The following is a 12176-nucleotide window of genomic DNA, read 5'->3' as shown; positions in this document are numbered from 1 at the left end:
TTGGGAAAATGCCTTGATTTATGGCTTCCTTTTCTTCTGCATTTACAAAAATGTAGCGAAACAAGTTTCCAGGCGAGAACATGCTATTTGGGGCAGCCTGGATCTGTGTTCCCAGATCATGGTCCCTTATATATGACTTAAGAATAAATTCGAAGTTACTTTTGGGTATAATACTATCCCGCAATCTGGTGGTCGTCCATCCTGCTATCCTGTAGTCCACCATCCTGGTACCCCAGGAACCCTATGCCTTCCATCCCCCGAACTTTGTGATCCTCTGGAGCACCCGAGCTTCCAGATTTCCACGTATTGGAAGTCCTGGGAGTGTATCTATCCGTGCAAAGAGAGCTGTGCCTCACAGACACAGGCAAGCAAATTCTACCCGCTGCAAAAAGGACAAGGGAATTCTCAAAGGAAGTTCCGCCTTCCAGCATGAGTGCTTCCTGTTTGGTAACTAAGGGCGCCTGGCTGTTGCTAGGGCCGCGGTACAGACAGTTAGGCTCGGCAGACACCGGCCGCGAGCTCCAGGGAACGGTTTTGGGTGGCTTGTCTGTGCTCCCTTCGAGCCCCGTACGCCATGTGCAGTGAGTTCCTGTCAGAGCTGCCCTGGGAAGATGGGTTCGCCATCCCCGTGGCCAATCAGGAGAACAAGATCCTGGAGGATCAGGTGAGGAGGACCGGGTGGGATTTAGGGGAGAGTCGACCAGAGGGGAACAGCTGAGGAGTGGTAAAAGGGCTGGTTGAACGCCGCCAGGACTGCCAATGAGGACCGGTGGGAGGATGGATGACCAGGTAAAGACTAGGTAAGGAGTGTGAATAGAGGATGCTGGGCCAGGTGGGTATCCAGTGGGAATCAGGGGAGGGCCAGAGAAGACCAAGTCCCACGTACAGGTGCCGCGCTGCTCATTTGCGCCTCTTGTGGCCTGACTTCATCACTTAGATCTGATACCCCGTCCTCCCCACTTTTTCTCCTGCTCCTATCAGTTACTACACATTTGAAAGTTTTATCGAAGCAACAATTTCTATTCAGGGCCATAAAACCCGAGTCTCACTCTTCCAGCTGTTTCAGGTGCCAGCTAGCAGGCCTCTCCCATCCAATTAAGGATCACAAATGCATTGTTGGTGTTTGCCTAGTAACCACCATTTATTCATGTGCACACACAAGACACATTCTTGCCAGCATTTGTGTTTCTGTGATGTTTAAAATCGCTTGAGTTGCTTTCAAGGAAAACATTTTAGTGAAGTATGCAATATAGAGTTTCAGAGTGGGAATCATGGCGTCACAAGATGGTGAAATATTTCACATTGTTAGGACAAACCTGCACCAACTAAAATACATACAGTTTAAGTCTCGGTTCTTTTTGTTTGTTTTTTGTTTTTTTTTTAATTGCAACCGGCTCCACAAAGTTAATGCATCTTTAGCAGTCAGCGCAAAGTCCCACGGATCGGTATTAGGGTGTGGGGAAGAGGGAACCAAGAATTGAAGATTTGTGCAAATTGACAAGGTAGAAGAGAATATTTTCTGCCCTCTGAATAGTGAGCATAAAAGACTTTTGGGTAAATCTGCTGAGAAGACTGGAACGTTTGGAATGCTCTGCTCCTCTGCTCTGCTCTGCTCTGCTCTGCTCTGCTCTGCTCTGCTCTGCTCTGCTCTGCTCTGCTCTGCTCTGCCCTGCCCTGCCCTCTGGTTAGGATTGGGCATTTCACTTTAAGGACCATCAATATTAGGACAGATAAAAAATCACTGCTGGTGCCTGAGTCATAGCTGCTAGTTGAAGATTTGGAGCCAGCCCACCAACCTGATGGGTGTCTTGTTGAACAAGAGATGAGATGGGCAGGAGACATTATATAAGTAATATATTATTACATTGTATAAGAGGTATTTAGGAGAGCGATCCTGCTGGCTCTACAGTTAGCATTTGAACTTAAGGTTCTTGTCCTGTAGTTTTTATGCTCCCCCTTTCATTACATTACCCTTCTTTCTTTTCGGGGTATGTGTTGGTGATGTATGGTGGTGGATGTACATGTGTGCGCATGCGTGCAGAGGCCAGAGATCAAGCCTAAGTGTCATCCCCCAGGCTCTACTTCTACCTTACTTTTTGAGGCAGGGTCTCTTACTGGGACCTGGAGCTACCAGATTAGGCTAAGATGGCAGACTAGTGAAGTCCTCGCATCTCTGTTTCCTTTATGCTGGCGTTACAAGAACATGTCACATGGCTGGCTTTTTCCGTGTATGTTTGCAGAGAAATGTAGTTCCTTCCCTCCCTCCTTCCCTCCCCCCCCTCCTGCCCTCCCCCTCTTTCCTCCTCTCTTCCTCCCTTTCTCTTCCTCCTCCCTCCTTTTTGTCAACACAAGCTGGAATCATTTGAGAGGAGGGAACTTCAACTGAGAAAATATCTCCATAAACTTGGTCTGTAGTCAGTCAAGCCTGTGGGGCTTTTTTTGACTAATGGTTCATTCAGGAGGGCCACACCTGCCGTAGGTAGCATCAGCCATGGTCCTAGGTTGTCTAAGAAAGCAGGCTAAGCAACCTATGAAGAGCAAGTCAGTAAATAGCATTCCTCCATGGCCTGTGCTTCGGTTCCTACTTCCAAGTTACTTTCCCTGCTCGAGTTTCTGTTCCAGTTTCCTCAGTGGTGCACGGTTGTCTGGAATGTAAGATGACATAAACTGTTACTTTTGGTCATGGTGTTTGTCATAGAGATAGAAACCTAAGATCATAAGACAGTCCACAAGTTAGAGATGGAATAGGATTTCCCTTTTGCCCTCCAGGGAGGTAACCCTGCTGTATGAGAAGTACATGCTACATGAACTATAGTATTAATCTCCCAAAATCGTCTCTAGATGGCAACATTATTTACATTTAAAAGGTTGGTAGAATTTTAAGAGGTTCCTGTGGAAATTTAAAAATTAAAGATGGCATGGACTAGATATCTGTGTCCTTCCAAAACTCAAATTTTCAGTGTGATGGTGTTTGGGAGATAGGATCTCTGGAGGGATGTTTATACTAGCTGTTATAACGTAATGTTAGAGCTGTTATACTATACTTTTCTGTTGCTGTAATAAAACTCCATGATCAAGGAAACTTATGAATCAAGGCATTTAATTGGGCTTTGAGGGTTAGTAGTTTTGTAAGGGTCACAGTCAATGACTGTAGGAGTAGCTGAAATCTCAATCTCAAAATGTAAGCAGGAGGCAGAGAGCATACTAGAAATGGTATGAGTTTTTAAAACCTCAAGCCCACCCACAGTGACACACCTCCTAATCCTTCCCAAACAGTTCTACTAACCAGGGACCAAGCATTCAAACATGAGTCCATGGGGCCATTCTCATTCAAATTACCCCAAAGGTGGCGCTCTCATAAATGAGTCAGTGCCCGTATAAAAAGAGGAAAGAGAGAGATAATTTCTGTCACATTTAGATACAGAAAGAAGACATTTGTTTGCAAAGTAAGAAGAAAGGGCTCACTAAGAATCTTGCAATTCTTAGCCTGTGCAATTGTGACAGATATATTTCTGTTGTTTAAGGCATCAAGTCTCTGATATTTTTGTTATAGCATGTCAAACTGACTATAATACAAAGTAAATGAAGATTTGGTTTGCTTTTTAATCATGGCATTTGTTACTTAACAGTTGTTAAAGCTCCGCGAGGAAAAATCAAACTTGCAAGATCAGCTTCATGACTATGAAGAACGAATTAATTCTATGACTTCTCACCTTAAAAATGTGAATCAGGAATTTTTATTTACACAGGTACAGGAATGTGTTGTGTGTTGTCATTGGGTATTACATGCCACGTTTGTGCTGATGATTTTACGTTAGAGCTATGTCAGGAAACCTCATCCTAATCACATGTTTATGAACATAGTTTTGAACCTGAAGGAGACAGAAAGAATGTTTTGAGAAACTCAAGTACTGTTCTCAGTTGTCAGCAGACTCCTTGAAGAAGAAATCACTATCAAGCTCTCACAGAGTGTTAACTGGCAGTCCAGCACAAGGAGGGGGCCGTGGGGCAGTGCAGAGTGACCGAAGGTAGACAAAGCTGGCTGTGTTGGCTGACAGAGCTTCGGCCTCCAGTTTAGTTGTCCAGCATGGACCTCTGGGCTCACTTTGGGTACAGGTCTGTCTTCACCCTCCTGAAATCTCTGCAGTGTCATGGTATTTTAGTATAGGTCAAGATTAGAATTTTATTTTTTTTTTAAATGGCACCATCTTGCTATAGAGCTGGTCTCAAACATATGATCTTTGTACATTAGATTCCCAGGTGCTGGGATTACAAATGTGTGCCATCACACCTGGTTCTAGGAATTGAAATCTTAACACTAATAGTGATGTTTTTATGTTTTAGAAGACTTTTCAGATAACAGGGGCAGGCAAAATTCATTTTAGACATTCTAACACTAGGGCTAAGAGGGTTTGGCTCGGCTGTTAAGAATCTTTGCTGAGCTCCCGGAGGATCTGAGTTCAGTTCCCAGCACCATGTTGAAAGGTTTACAACCACTTGTAACGACAGTTCTTCAGGCCTCCATGAGCCATGTGCCATGTGAATAATAAATAAAATACATAATATCACATAAATAAAATACAAAAATAAATCATAAAAAGCAATATTAGTACAAATCTACTTCAGTTAAAATGGGGTGACTATGTAATCACTACAAGGAACCCAGACATCAGGAGCACACATCAGCATTGGGAACATTACAATTTCCACCTCACCTCAAAAAATTAAGTATATCCTTTTGAGAAATAGTTATATGTACTAATACATTCTAAGAGATGTTTACTCCTCCGCATGTAAATAGTTATCTCAGACTCGTCTCTGTTAAGTAGAACAATTAGGTGATTAATTCAATATAAACCCTATTTTCTCAATTATTTATAACCAATATTTCTCCCTTTTTGGTAAGGATGAATTATAGCTTCTAGTTCTCACCTTCCCAGTTTCTTTTCTTTAGTTTCTTCCATATAACTCCTGAACTCCTGACAGTAGTTCTCTGGGAAGTCTGTGGCTAAGCTCCTCACGACAGTAGTTCTCTGGGAAGTCTGTGGCTAAGCTCCTCACTGCTCAGCGCTGAGAGAGCCGCAGAGGAGCCACATGCTGCAGTGGGTCAGATCCCACCCTGGTGGAGTTAACTGTGTTCAATCTGAGCACTTGGGCTGGGGCTGCGTCGTGCAGTGATATATTTTATACTATAGAAACATATATCGAAGTGCTTCTATGTTGTGTAATTATTTTTCAGTCTCTTTACAAAGCAAGGGAGAGTGAAATCGAGAGCGAAGAACATTTTAAGGCCATTGCTGAAAGAGAGCTGGGCCGAGTCAACAATGAGACCCAACAGCTGGAGAAGGAGATGGCGATCATCCGGGAGCGCAAGAGCCAAATGGAAGTGGGTGTGGCTTGCTGCGGTCCTGCTTCTGAACCAGCTCTCTCTAGGGAGAACCTACCTTTTCTCTGAGATTTATTTACATGGTTCCTCCCTCCCTCCCCCCATGAAAAGACAGCGTTGTGGTTTGAAAGAAATGATCAACCATTGCATTTCGGCTATTAATAAGACTTACTTACAGGCGCAGGCCACACTGTTAGCAGACAGATAAGTTTCAGTTTTAAATTTCACCTCAAAGTTTTACCTTTTATACTCTTCTGTCAACGTGGGGACCTATCTTGGTTAGCTTCTCTGCTGCTGTGAGAAAACACTGACCACAAGCAGCTTGGGAAGAGGGCTTGTTTGATTTAGATGTACCGAGCTCTCTTGATCATTAAGAGAAGTCAGGGCAGGAACCCGAGCAAGAGCAGAGGCAGGAGCCATGGAGGAGTGCTCTGTGCTGGCTTCCTTGCAGACTCACATCAGCTACTTTCCTTATATCTCCCAGGAACACAACTTAAGGTGTGCTGGCCCCTTCTGTACCAGTAACTAGTGGATGAAATGAATATTCATTCACATGCATATTTTAATTATGTAAAGTAATGTTTATAGAGCCAATATAAATAACGTTTACTGATTTAATGTACGTTTTCTTTTCTGGTTATAGATTCATTAAGTGACAACATTTACAGAAATAATTTATACCCTGTATTGTATTTACTTCAATTGGAACTGCTTCCAAATCTTTCTGTAAGAGACCTTGTTAGAGTAGCAGACGTGACTGGAAATGGGCTGACTTTCATCTGTTTAAGCAAGCACGTCAAGCAAGCTATTTTAACTGACCCACACACTCACATATTTGGGGTGGCTTTGGTTTGGGATCTAATGGGTTCTCTATGAGAGAACTGCCCTAAAGCTTTTTCACAAGAACCTTGACTTCACCAACTGTTTTTGATCTTGTCTGATTACCTCTGTTTTGTAACTGAAGAATTAAAATACAAGCATGGTAGTAACAGAATTGAACATTCTATGCCACAAACATGTGGAAGGCAGAGCCTGGCTTTCTCCATTTGTTTGGTTGGTAGTATAAAGTATGTGTTCTGATGTTTGCATAATAAATAATGTTTTGTTATTGCCTGTTCTCTCCTGTTCCTTGGAAAGTAGAACAATATATTTAAAGCTACTCAAAAGCTGGATGGCTTGAAATGTCAGATGAACTGGGACCAGCAAGCCTTGGAGGCCTGGCTGGAAGAATCGGCTCACAAAGACAGTGACTCTCTGACCCTGCAGAAGTACTCTCAGCAAGACGATAACAAAATCAGGGTGAGACGTTAGGCATTGCTTAAACTGCTTTTATCTAAGTCCACCTTTAAAACATGAAGTCATAGTCACTGATTTTGGAGGCAACTGTCCTTGAAGGTTTGGGGCCAGGCTCTCCTCTGAGACCCTTTTAGGATGAAGTGTCATTTCTCAAGAAGAATGAGTGCAGTCAAATCCTCTAGCATGTTGCTGCCTCTGAAGCCATATGACCCACTGGGAACCTGAGTTATGACTTCAAAGGACATTTCAAAGCATTTCAGGAGAGAAAGTTTTAGTCATCCTAAAACTATTAATTAATTTTGGATACTTTGACATTTGATTTGAATATTCCATGTAAGTTCTACCCATTTGAGATAATATTGCAGTTGATAAGTTATTTCTTGTACATTTACTCTGTGTGAAATCCACTCAGTGTCTCATCTACTGTGATAGTGAAGCTACTGTCATACAAGTCCATTCTCTAGCAGGCTAAATACCAAATGTGCTATTTTAAATATTTTTAAATGGCAGGTTATGTTTGTATTTTTCTCCTAATTTGTGTTACAAGCCATCTTAGAAACAGGTACATTTCCATGGGGATATAAGCAAACAGTACATTAATGCTTTGGGAGCTAGACCATAAGAAAAATATATATTATTTTATAGGCCCTGACTCTGCAGTTAGAAAAGCTGACCATGGAGTGTAATGAGAAGAGGAAGCTTCTAGACAGTGAACTAACAGAGACGCTAAGTGCGCAGGTTGGTCTACGGAGATATTTACTTCTTAACTTCCAAGGCAATATTTGCAAAAGCATTTAGATTAATGGAAGTGTCATCTTCTGTTTGTTCTGCAGTTAGAATTAGATAAAGCTGCACAAGATTTCCGGAAGATTCACTTAGAACGACAAGAGCTCATTCAGCAGTGGGAGAACACCATTGAGCAGATGCAGAGGCGGGATCAGGAGATAGACAACTGTGCCCTGGTGAGCTAGCTGCAACCCTGCGATGCCGAGTGCTACTGTCTCCCGCTTACCGCATCAATTTAAAATATACATCATAGCCTGGGGTGGTGGTGCATACTTTTAATCTCAACACAAAGGCTGGCAGGTCTCTGTGTTTGAGGCCAGCCTGGTCTATTTAGTTCCAGGATAGCCAGGGCTACATACCAAACTAAACTAAATCAAACCAAACCAAACCAAACCAAACCAAACCAAACCAAACCAAACCAAACCAAACACAACCAACTAACCACCACCATAACAAAATAGCATGCTGCTGTTTGAAAGTCACGTTTCAGCCAGATTGAATGGTCCCGGCAAATGTTTTTCCAAGCCAAGTCAAGCATTTAGCAATGGGCCTCTATGGACATTATTTATTTATTTAATAGTATTATTATCCTTGAGAACTGAGATTTCCTCCCAGCATTCCAGCCCATGGTTATCTGTTGTAACTTGGGTTTCACAGGTTGCTCTTTGGCCCCAAGTTCTAGGTATGTAGGAATGGCTGCAGTTAAATACCACACCATGTTCATTCTTAACTCTTGAGGCTGACATCGGTGTCTACTTCTGGACATCCTGTTACTTTCAAACCCCAAGCCCTGTTCCGTAATGTGCCTCCAGCAGGCCCAGGATCACAGGTTTCCAGGCAGCGGTTTGCACATAGCCCATGACTCTTCAGTTAGGTGTTTCTTCCGATTCTTCTCCCTTTCTCCAGCTTGTGTCTTGCTACCAAGCCACATTTGTGTCACATCCAGGGAACGACTTAGTCACCAGCAGCACTGTAAAGAAACTTGACTGCTGCTGTTAGAATTAAGTGGCAGAAAAGCTAATGTGATGACGGCCTTCAAGTGAGCATTTGAAACGTGTAAGCTTAGAAGAGTCTGACAGTCCTCTGGCTGTCCCAGCACAATCGTGATATAGAACACTACATTAAGAATGTCAATTGATAAGGAGGACATGTAAGAACACTACCTTAAAATTAGTTATTTGATAGAATCACCTTTGTTGAAACTTAAATATACTTTAAGACAAGTTTTCCTTTTAATTCATTGGTTCTGCTGTCCCGAGTAACTGGTAAGAGCCCCATTGCTCTGCTTCCCGGCTCTGCAAGCCTTCCTGTTGCACTAAGAGCTGGCCCTTTTCAACTTGGCATTTGCTTTTCTTCTCCATCTGACCCTAGAAGCCCTACTTTGCTAGCCTATTTTTTTCTGCCTTTTCTTTTGGGTCACATTTCAACCATTTTGTTATGACCGCTTCCCATACCACCCTTCCCACTTTATGTTTCAACCATAATAAACGCTTAAAATCTCCATCCATATTTGTTTTTAATTATTTCCTTTATTTTTGAGATTATGATATAATTACAGTATTAATTCTTTCCCTTTCCTATTTCCAAACTCTGATGTATACCCCTCTTTGCTTTCTTTCAAACTCATGGCCTCTTTTTTCATTAATTGTTGTTACACAAACACACACTCGCGCACCCCCCCACACAATATTGACTATATACTATAAATATATTGAATATATGTTTATATTATATGCATATACATGTATATAATGGTAGCCTGCTCAAGCTGTATGATGATACTTGTATGCATGTTTTCAGGGCTGACCATTTGGTATCAGACAGCCAGTATGTTTGCAATTCCCTGGGGAAGACCACGCCTCTCACTCTCAGCATTCCTTAGTTGCCTATAGTTCTTTCTATAAGGCTGAGGCCTCCTCCTCATCATCCTCATCTTTTCCCTATTCACTTTACCATGTCTATTGTTACTATCCTTGTTTAGCTCAGGTTTAGGTAATCACGTTGGTGAGACTTTCCCCCTGTAGTTTTCGATGTTACTAGGAGACATAATCTCACAGTAAACGCCCAGACTCTGGCTTGTATAATTTTCCACTCTCTCCTTCTCAGTGCTCCCTTAGCCTTAGGTGTGGGAGTGGACTGGGCTCCACAATGTGCATTTTGACCGGCTATGGTTCTTGGTAATGGTCTCAACTATCACAAAGAAGTTTCTTTAATGAAGGATGAAGTCTACACTTGTCTATGGATTTAAGGACAAATACTTGGAATGTAGTTAGAGATTAGGCTGGTTTAATAAAGTGTAGGTTCTCCTCCAAGATCCATGACTTCACTAACCCTGGATAGTTGGCTACGTTTCTAGTATCAGGAATGCTTTTCCACGTAAATTGGCCCTATATCCAATCAGAGAGTTGCTGGTTACTTCCAAGGTCTGAGTGCCACCACTGCACCCTTAGGCTGTTGTGCCATGCTGCTCGTTGCCGTGCTTCTTCGCCTCCTAAGTGGATGACCGGTGGTTGACTCCTTCCTTTGGAAGCTTGCATGGCACCTCTTAGTACCATGAAAGCTAGCTCTCAGGGTGGAGGCAGCACTGCCTGTTGATGATGTCGTCGGTGCCTCCTGCCGGACGGAGAGGGGTTATCATCTTCTTTTCCTCCTTTTACATAAGATACAGAACTCTGAGGGTTATTCTTATTATTGTAATTTCAAGACCGCCAAACAGCCTAAGTGAGGACATTTTCATTGAAGCCAATAACAAGTGATGTATTTTTGTTTTGTCTTGTTTTGTTGCTACAGGGTCTCTTTGTATAGTCTAGGCTGGCCTCGAACCATGAACTCAAGGCTGTTTCAAACCTGAACTACTCCTCTCAGCCTCCTGCGAGCCATGTGTACCATATCTGGCAAAATGTTACTTCTAAAAGATGAAAAATTGGGGGTCTTGACAGTATTTAGAAAATTTCACTGAGGCCTAAGATTCTCTTTGCAAACTATTCAGTACTATTTCTGGTTTTGTTTCTTTTGGGAGAACTTTCCCTTTCTGTGTAAAGGCCTATCCATTTCCTTGCTTGTCAGCTCTTCCAGATAGATGCAGAAAATATAATAACATTTAATGATGTGAATTCATAGATATTCAAGCACAGCATATTGACAACCACATCCTATTTAGCTAGGGGTGATGGCATACACTTTAACCCCAGGCAAATCTTTGTGTGGTTAAGATGAGCCTGGCCTTCACAGAGACTTCCAGGCTACCCAGGACCTCAGTGAGACCCTGTCTCCAAACAACAGCAACAACACACTCCCCACAACAGCAAACATATTTTTAAGGACTTTTTGAAATAAAAAGTAAGTGTTGAATATTAAAAAATAAAAACTTAACTCCCTTTTGTTTTAGTTGGAACTTAGGAAATACTTGAGCGTATACATTTGTCTCTATCTTTAGGCATTATCACGAATAAAGCAGGAAGCAAGAGAAAAAGAAGGCGTGGTGAAAGAGAAGATCAAGTTTCTGGAAAATGAGGTTGAGAACAACATAGAATATGAGAGAAGAATTTCTGTTGCTGAGCGGAAAGTGTCCAAGTGCAGGATGGACTACCAGCGTCATGAAGGCAACAGAAGTCAGCTGAAGGATGAGGTGTGTCACCTGAGCACTGGCCTGCGGTCACACAGAAGCTCAGTGGGACTGGAGAGGCCTGCTGGCTCTTTCCCTGAAATCTTTGAGTGTGTGTGTGTGTGTGTGTGTGTTGACTGACACTGCCTTTGTGTGGCAAATGCAGCTCACAGCATCAGCTCTGACTTGATATGGTGACACTGGGTAGTGTTTCCTGAGACTCAGTGCTGCTGACTGTTACCTATTGATGCTCTCTTCAGAAAAATGCCAGTTCCTGAACCTTTGCTCATTTACGGTCGTTATGTTTTTACTAGCAGTGGGCAGCATGCATTGCTTGTGTGTTTTGGATGTGAACACTTTATCAGATTTGTGGTTTGGAAGTGTTCTGCAGGTGGCCTTATGCAGTATGTTGGTGTCCTAAACTGTGCAGAGGAGAGCAAGCCCTGCTTCCTTGTTTTGCTTGCATGGCCTGCACTTTTGTCCTTTTTTGAACAGTTATAAAGTAGTAGATCTCACCTCGAGGTTTTATTCCATGCTGAGTTGATTCCATATACAGTACAGGAGAAATAACATGTTATTATTGATATTTATTATTTATATTAAGTAATACATGTTATTACCTCGCACTGTGGGTCTCTGGTTTTCCCAGAGCCATTTCTGGAAGGCGCTGTCTTTCACTGTTGGGGGTTTCTAGGGAGTCTGCTGATGTATACAAGCACATGGATTTGATCCTGCCTTCTGTTCTGTCCCGTTGGTCCAGGTGTCTGTCTGGGGACTGGTACCATACTGCTCTGATTGCTGTGGCTGGAAAGTAGGAAGTATAATTACCCAAGCTTCATTTTTCTTATATTTACTTATTTTATCACATTTACTTATATTATCACAATGGAAGTCAACACGGAGTTCCTTAGAAAACTAGTTATTGAACTACTGTTACATATGGGGTAGTAGTGGCTCTCCTGGGTATATCTTAGATTTAGATTAACAGTCAAATGTGTGGAGGAAGGTGTGAAATGTCACTGTAGGATGTGTGTGAGGTGTGAAATGTCACTGTAGGATGTGTGTGAGGTGTGAAATGTCACTGTAGGATGTGTGTGAGGTGTG

General features: G+C 42.5%; 1 protein-coding gene across 1 annotated transcript in view; it reads left to right on the top strand.

Moving 5' to 3' along the window:
• Nucleotides 1-450: 450 nt before the first annotated feature.
• The window catches only part of Ccdc39 (coiled-coil domain containing 39), a 32555-nt gene continuing 20829 nt past the window's right edge, over nt 451-12176 (top strand). The window contains exons 1-7 of the mRNA XM_021157490.2: nt 451-664; nt 3630-3749; nt 5240-5386; nt 6527-6685; nt 7328-7420; nt 7516-7644; nt 10905-11096. Coding sequence (XP_021013149.1) covers nt 575-664; nt 3630-3749; nt 5240-5386; nt 6527-6685; nt 7328-7420; nt 7516-7644; nt 10905-11096 — 930 coding nt within the window. The 5' untranslated portion in view covers nt 451-574. The remainder of the gene's footprint in view (nt 665-3629; nt 3750-5239; nt 5387-6526; nt 6686-7327; nt 7421-7515; nt 7645-10904; nt 11097-12176) is intronic.

Source organism: Mus caroli, chromosome 3 (genome assembly GCF_900094665.2).
Source record: "Mus caroli chromosome 3, CAROLI_EIJ_v1.1, whole genome shotgun sequence".
NCBI classification, from domain to species: Eukaryota; Metazoa; Chordata; class Mammalia; order Rodentia; family Muridae; genus Mus; species Mus caroli.
The sequence above is the reverse complement of the archived record's forward strand: the minus strand, read 5'-3'. Positions and strand labels throughout refer to the sequence as shown.